Source organism: Papio anubis, chromosome 1 (genome assembly GCF_008728515.1).
Source record: "Papio anubis isolate 15944 chromosome 1, Panubis1.0, whole genome shotgun sequence".
Taxonomy (NCBI): domain Eukaryota; kingdom Metazoa; phylum Chordata; class Mammalia; order Primates; family Cercopithecidae; genus Papio; species Papio anubis.
Window position 1 is genome coordinate 181,729,750 of NC_044976.1, and position 7,318 is coordinate 181,737,067.

The window sequence follows — 7,318 nt, forward strand, 5'->3', positions numbered from 1 at the left end:
GGATGCCCCTGTGGCCCAAGTTTTTGTCTGCTCAATGGAAAGAAATTGCTTTGCTGGTTTCCCGGCTCTCCCACCCCCACCCCACCTCTAGGAGCACTCGATTTTAAAAAATGGACCCTGGTATTTGCAGCCCTGTAGGCGGTCTCCGAGACGTCTTGAGGGCTCGCGTTACCCTAATCCTCACAGCATTTAGTCTACATTCTTGCCTTAACCCCGCTTTGTTTTTGGCGTGTCAAGAGGCAGGTGCAGATACACCTAGCTTCAGTCGTCCTTCCTTCAACTTCCTGCTGCTCTGGGTTTTCTCCCTCCACGGCTTTTCTAGTAATTCATTTCCTTCTTTATTAGTTTCACCCTTCAGATCCCTTTAAAAGACACATTTGTCCCACTGCCTAAATATAATAAAGTCCCATCCTGCACAAAGCCAACCCCCTGAGACACAGGGGTGCACTCGGTCCCAGTACAGCCGCGGCCTCTCGTGCAGTGGGTGCACCCGGCGGCCCGTGCCACCTCGCCTTCCCCGGCGGCGCACAGTACCACCAACTCCCTCCCCTGGTCGATTTTAATTGACATCCTCAGCCGCCTAGGTAGAGACTCTGTTTCTCTGGAGCCTGACACGTTTCCAGCGCTCGTCAAGGTCCACTAAGCTGGGGGAACCAAGCGGGAAGCCGAGACTCGAACACCCGCCGAACGCGCGGGCCGGGCGGACCCGCCGGCGGCCTCACCGCTCCCAGGAGGAGGAACCCCTCCGAAAATAGGAGCATCGCTTTCCCAAGGTTAAACAGTCACAGAAGACTCGAGTCGCCGGGGTTGGGGTTTAATTTTGTCATTGCAAATGCTTGGAACGAAATGGGCCTGGAGAGGAAGAGAGGTTTCCACCCCGCCTCCTCTTAATGGGAGCGTCGTCGCACTCGCGCCTGCCTCGCCTATCCTTGCGGGAAAAGTCCCTGCCACCACTTTAAAGGGCAGCAAAGGGGTCCCGGGCCTGACTAATTCCAGCTCAGTCGGACCTCCGGGCCACCTAAGAGAATAAGCTCCGAAAACGGGCGCAAACCGCTGGGCGGATGGACCGAAAGGGCCAAGGCGCAGGAACCCCTATTGCGGTGCACGGGGGGGACAGAGAGGCGGTCCCTCCCTTGCCCCCTTCTGGGCTACGACCTTTACCCACGGCTGCGGGACGCAGTAAGCGCAAAGCCGGCTACCCGCGAAGGGCCGCCCTGTCCAGATCTACCTCCACCGGCGAGCCCCGCAAAACCCAGAGCACGCCCAGGATTTCCGGGCGAGTGCCCAGGATCGTGCGCCGCCCACGGGTGCGCAGCAAACGCTCATTTAAAGAATTCATGGTCTGTTCCCCGGGCCACCCAGGCCGGCATCTGCCCGCGGGGCGGAGGAGCCCTGACCGGGTCGCAGCGAGGTCCTGTGGGTCGCGCTTCCAGACCCTAGGACGCCACTCCCGATCAGCCCTGCGTAGCCCCGCCTAGCTCTGGTTTTCGGCGAGCCCGGACCTCGGCCAAGCGAGGAAATAAACTTGAGTGAGGTCCTGCTTCTTCTCAGTCCCGACTTTACGACTTGCCGGGACACTGCGGACCGCTCATTGCAGACCTTTGCCCCTCACCTGCTGCACTTGCGTGCTCCGTGTCCGGCTTTAACAGTTAACTCCACATGCCAAGCGCACTGGGACAGCGGCTTTCCAAGCTTCCCTCCGTGCTCATGGGCCTCTCAGATAACAAGGCGCTGGAAAGGAGGAGGCCGGAGCCCTCTCGCCCCTTGGGCGTCCTCGGCCATCCGCTCTCCCAAGCGGGGCGCTGCTGCGCTCACCCGGGTTTCTCCAAACTCCCTTCTATGTGTGCGCAGCTCTGACCAGGGGCTGGAACGGGATCCTAGCAGTTAGGACATCGGAACCCACAACCTATCAGGCCTGAATCTGCCGGCGGGGACAGCTGGCCTCATCTGTAAAAATTGTCTCCCGTCTGAGAATATTCTTGCGACGCAGGGAGGGAGGTCTATGGTGCCCACAGCTGCTGTATCGGAATGTTCGAAATATGATAGAATCTCAATCTATTATATACACACACATACACACACACACACACGTGTGTGTGTGTGTGTGTGTGTGTTCCTCGTACAAGGAGACAAGGCAGGAAGAACAGCACCAGCGTTTGAGCTGGTCTTGGGCAGTGAACCCGTCTCACCCCCTTAAGAAATGGCCTGGAGGAAGGACGGTCAACAACCCCGGGGACTCGGATCCGCGACGCTACCTGCACTGGGACATTTACCCCACGCACCCCGGAGGAGCCCCAGGAGGGGAAGCCCCAGGGAAGTCCTTCACCCCGACCCTACCAAACACAAAATAAAATACCCTTTTCCTACAGCTTCGGGGTTCGCCAGAGCTTGACGGAAGCATTTTAGGAGACAAGGAAGGCCACAGAGACCCCCAGGCCTGCATTCCAAATACCACCCCCAGCCGTGACCCAGCGGGGCTCCTCCTTCTCTGCCCTCTCTCCCTCCAGGGATCCGGCCGCAGGCGTCCGACGTCCTTTCCCTCGGTGCCTGGGGAGACTATATGGCAGATGGGTCAAAACCGAGGCGGATAAAACGCCCCACCTTCCTATATGCCCCGCGCTTTTCCTCGTCTCCTCAGAGGACAGGGCCGTCCAGCCAGGGCCCCGACGCGTGGAGGGACTGCCGAGGTCCGGGGAGAGAGTTTTGGAGGCGGCTCGGGAGGCTCTCGCCTCACCTGCACCCGACACGCCCCGGTCGGGCGCTGTGAGGATTCGGATCTCGACGTCCCTACAGCCCGGAGGGAGGTGGCGGGGACGAGCTGTCGGTGCGGGCCGTAGGGACAGCTGTAGGGCTGTCGGAGCGACGAGGCCCGCTCCGGGGGGCGCGCGACCAAGGCGAGGTAAAACAAAAAACAAAAAACAAAAAAACAGGAGGGCGATGGATGGCGCGAACGGTTAGTCCGAACAGGAGACTGCGGGGGCGGGAGGCGGGGACACAGTGGCAAGGAAGAGGCCAAGTCTGGAGCAAGACCAGCGAAGAGAGGGAAATTATTACATCACTTGGAAACGTTTCCCTAAAGGGTATGCCCCTCACCCATCCCCAAATAAGCAAAAGAATAGTCCAGCTGCCGCTGAAATAAGCTGGATTTAAATCACTTCTTCTAAAATGCCCCTAGAGGAGGGCACTAGAGGCACCGAGCTTGGGGACACCTAGATCTGTGTCCCCAAGTGCTCCATTCATGGTGACTCCATGTGATGAAGAAGCGAACATGTCTGTGTTGAGGCGGAAACCCAAACCTTCTAGTTGGCGACTGGAGGGACCCCTGTGGGGGAGCGTTTCTTTTGTCTCCCCTCCCCTAGGATTTAAGAGCCTGCTGTCCTGGAAGGTCCAAGGGTTGGCCCCACGACCCCTTGAGCTTCCCCCTTCTCAGGCCACGGGCCCAGTCCCAAGAAAGCTAATAGTTGTGTATATGCGGGTGATGGGGACCTATCCCCTGGTCCCAGCACCAACAGCGTAACAGCCAGCAGCCAGATGTGCTCCAAGAGAGGGTACAATCCACTCATATTCCAAGAGGAAATAAAAGCTGAATCCGGAAGTCTTCAGGGAATGGGCCCTCACTTTTGGCCAATGCCTCCTCCAACCAAGGTCACAAAACTCGGACAAAAGGGAGAACTGACCACCCCCTCTAGGTTAGACACTGTCTCGTTGGGCCACCCTGGGGTGGGGGTGAGGGTGGGGGGCAGGGAGGAAGTTCCTTTGTATACTTCAAGTTTTCCACAGTGTGAACCTAGACTCAGCCTTGGCAAACTGTAGCTCTGAAGGTGAGTTCTGGGCATTTTAGCAAAGCGACTCCCTGATATCGAACATCAAAGTTGTCCCTGAATAAGGGAAGCAAAAAGTGAGACAATCAGAGCATCTCTCATCACAAGAAAGGCCGTCAGAGCAGAGACCATCGTCCTTCATTGCGGTCCCAACGGACAGGTCACCTACGGACCACAGCCATGACAGCACAGACGTACTGGGTACCAAGGACACTAGTAACACACACACACCCTTTCCCCACTCACGCACTCTCCTCACTAGCGCAGAGCTACAAGCAGTTTAAGGACTCGGTGCACCTTTGCCAGCGTTTCTGTTTCCGTTTTTGCAGAGACTGAGAACCCACTCTGTCCCTGCCTGTGTGCGGGGTGTGGGGAGCAGTGAATCTCCAATGCCTTCTATGAAAACATCTTAGCAGTAAACTCAACACAGACGTGGAACTGTTTGCCAGCAGCTGACACAAAAACACGCAAAGAAGAACTATAGAATACAGTCAAGAAACAATCTAAATAGGCTTGGATGAAGCTATACTTTTCTAGTTCCTTCTCAAAAACTTCCCAGGGAAGCCCAGGATACGCCTGCCCTCCAAGGTATCGCCGGACAGAAACCCTGCCATGGAGACCCGAAGCGCAGGAGGGCGCGCTCGTGCGCCCTAGTTTGTAGGTAGTCACCATCCCTGGGTGAGCCGGTCCTTACTTAAAGTAAACCCCGAAGATGTAGCTACCGCACCACTAAAGAAGTCGCAGCCGGAAGTAAACCCCTTGGCAAGCGGAGCGAGGGACTCCTTGGTCTCTTCAGGGTGCCCAGGGCGCCCTGCTGAGCGTGCGAGCCACAGGGGCGGGACACCCCGGCGCTCGCCGCGCGCGCCCGCTCGCGACGATTGGGCACCTGTTCTGGCCTCCGCACAGATTCCCTCTCGCGGACTCTCGCTCAGGAGTGAAGGACAGAGACGGATTCCCTCTGGGAAAAATTTCTGCGCGCGCACACCCATACACACAGAGAGAGACTTGGGGATAAACACGCCCGGAGCTCCCGCCGCCTTGCTAATTTCGGACGCGGGAAGAAAGCTGGAGGGCAGGCTAGCAAAGCGCCCACACACCCCGGTCTCTACCTCTCCAAACTCCAGCCAGCCTGAGCATCTGCCCTCGCGTGCACAAAGGTTTGAACCCGGAATTCACAACTTGTGGGCGCTTCTCCCTCCCCTGCATTCCTAGGCTAGCTGGAATGCAGCGAGCAGATTCCCTCACAAGGAGCAGTCAGTCTCCGGCGGCGCACGCGGCGGGCGCCGCGGGCAGTAGCGGCTGGGGACGCACCCGGCGCGCACGCCCGGGGCGCGGGCTGCAGGGATTAAGAGTGTGGCCGGGGCTTCGCCGCCGCCAGCCCCGGGGGCGAGAGACGCGCTCTCCAACTTCCCGCCAGCTGGGGTGAAGTTGCACTAGCGGTCCCGCGAGCGCTGACCGTCACACCGTCGAAAGATTTGTGGGGACCACCTTCGCCCTCAGGCCTGGCCTACAGCTCGTACCCCTGGGTGTCCCCAAACAGCATTCTCCCCAGCGTTCCAAGAAAAGCCTTGGGCTGGAGATGCGGGGTTCGGTACTCGGCTCGCCTCAAGCATGATCCAGGAGGCGTTTACATTCGGCCTCAAACAGCCAAGAGCCTGCCCCCCTGAAACGCACTCTGGCCGGTGCCCCTGCCCTGTGACCGCCTCTGCGCCCCGGCCGCCGGCCCCTCCCGGCCCCCGAGCGGCGTCCGGCCCGCCCCGCAGCGACTGAGGCTGCTAGTTGTCGTGTTAGAATTAAATCAGAGAGAAAGGGGGGTGTCTTACGTTGCATCGGCACACCTAGCATCTCCGGGAGCCCCTTGACAGCCCCTTCCGCGGGGACAGTCGCACTCTGCATCATCTCGGAGAGAGAGCCAGCGAGTCGCAGTCTCCGGAGATCTCTCGCTCTCTCGCTCTAGCTCGATTCAGAAATTTCAAAATAATAATTAAAACCCCAAGCAGGCCGCTGGAGTCACAGTGGAAGCCGGGCCCTCCGCTTCTCCGGGAGGACTCCACAGGCTGGCCGGCCCCCTCCCCCCACCAGTCCCCAGTCTGTTTCCAGTCCCTTTGATCTCGCTCTCCGGGGTTGGTGCACATCCCAGGTTGAGACGCTGTTGCTGCAGCTCTGGCTTTTTTCCTCTCCTCCCTCCCCCGCCCGCTCCTTCCCCCTCCCCCTCCACCCTTCGCGTGCCGGCCGCCCGGGAGGCCGCGGTCACCCAGGCGTTTTGATTCATTCACACTGCAGGAGCGGCCGTGACGTCGCTTTCCGCAGGGAGGCCCGCCCTTCGGCACATCCCCCAACCCGGCGGCGGGCAGCCGACCCCGGAGGGAGTGGGGGTCCCGGCGCCCCGAGAGAGGCCGGCGGGGCGGAGGGGGGCGGGGCGGCAGGGAGCGGGGCGGCAGGGAGCGGGGCGGGGCCTCGCAGGCAGGCACCCCCCCCCCCCCGCGCCTCCGCCCAGCCGTGCGGGCTCGCGCCCCGGGTATAAATTCTGCGGCTAGCCCGCCGCTGCAGCAGGTGGTCGGAGATAGCGGCGCCCTGGGTTTGTGGGTCTCCGTGGGTTCCAAGCCCGCGTGGCTCGTGTCCTCCTTACTCCTCCGTTCTGAGCCGGGGCCGGGCGGGGCAGGAGGTCGGGAGGCCCGGAGGCCGGGGCCAGGGCCGCGTCGCGGTGTCTTCGCCTTGCGCGCTCTCGGTCCCCGGCTTCGCTCCGCCGGACTGAGCGCGCTCCGTAATCGATGACCCTATCCATCTTCCTTCTCCTCTTCTCCCCTGGCCAATTCCTTTCCCGCCGGCACTTCCCAGCCCCTGCTCTCTCTCCTCCGCGTCTGGCTGAGGCTGGGCCAGGGACAGCCCGTACTCGGCCCGGAACGCGCGAGTCACGCGGCGGGCAGCGGCTGGGGAAGGCGGCCAGGGGCAGCGCGCGGAGGTGACGGGACGCAGGCCCCCCGCGCGCGTCCCCGCAGACCGCGGCCTGCAGCCGGAGTCCGCACTTGCCTCCTCCTCCGCAGAGCAGGGGACCCAAGCCTCCCGGCCGGGGAGCCTCCCCGGCAGCCCTGCCACCGGGCGTCCGGCTCGGCCCTGTCTTAGGTCTCCAGAGCCCGCTCTGCCTCTCCGGCTGCCACCGCGGGTGCTTTGAACCATCCCCGACCTCATGCGTGCAGGGCGGCAGTGAGCACACGGACGCCCGAGCTAACCAGCGAAAGGGCTTGCGATGCTTACTGTATTTACGAGATGCATAGACAGGTAGAGAGATAAACGCTTAAAACAAATTCTCCTCAACGCGAGTCTGGCGGAAATACCACAGAAGGCCCAACGCTGGGCGCTCGACGCCTCCGGGCTGCAGGCGCGGGAAGCCCACCCCGTCTGCCCCAAGACCCAGCCGCTCTCCTGCCCCCAACCCCCACAGCATTTCCTTCCAGAAATGCAGACATACGCGTCCTTCCAGCCTAGTGGGGTTCAGC

The 7,318-nt window shown here is 61.1% G+C and overlaps 1 protein-coding gene across 1 annotated transcript in view; it reads right to left on the reverse strand.

The window, feature by feature from the left end:
* LHX4 (LIM homeobox 4) overlaps positions 1-5,991 on the reverse strand; it is a 44,972-nt gene extending 38,981 nt beyond the window's left edge. The window contains exon 1 of the mRNA XM_003893446.2: positions 5,645-5,991. Within this exon, the coding sequence (XP_003893495.1) occupies positions 5,645-5,720 (76 nt within the window). The 5' untranslated portion in view covers positions 5,721-5,991. The remainder of the gene's footprint in view (positions 1-5,644) is intronic.
* Between the last annotated feature and the right edge of the window lie 1,327 nt (positions 5,992-7,318).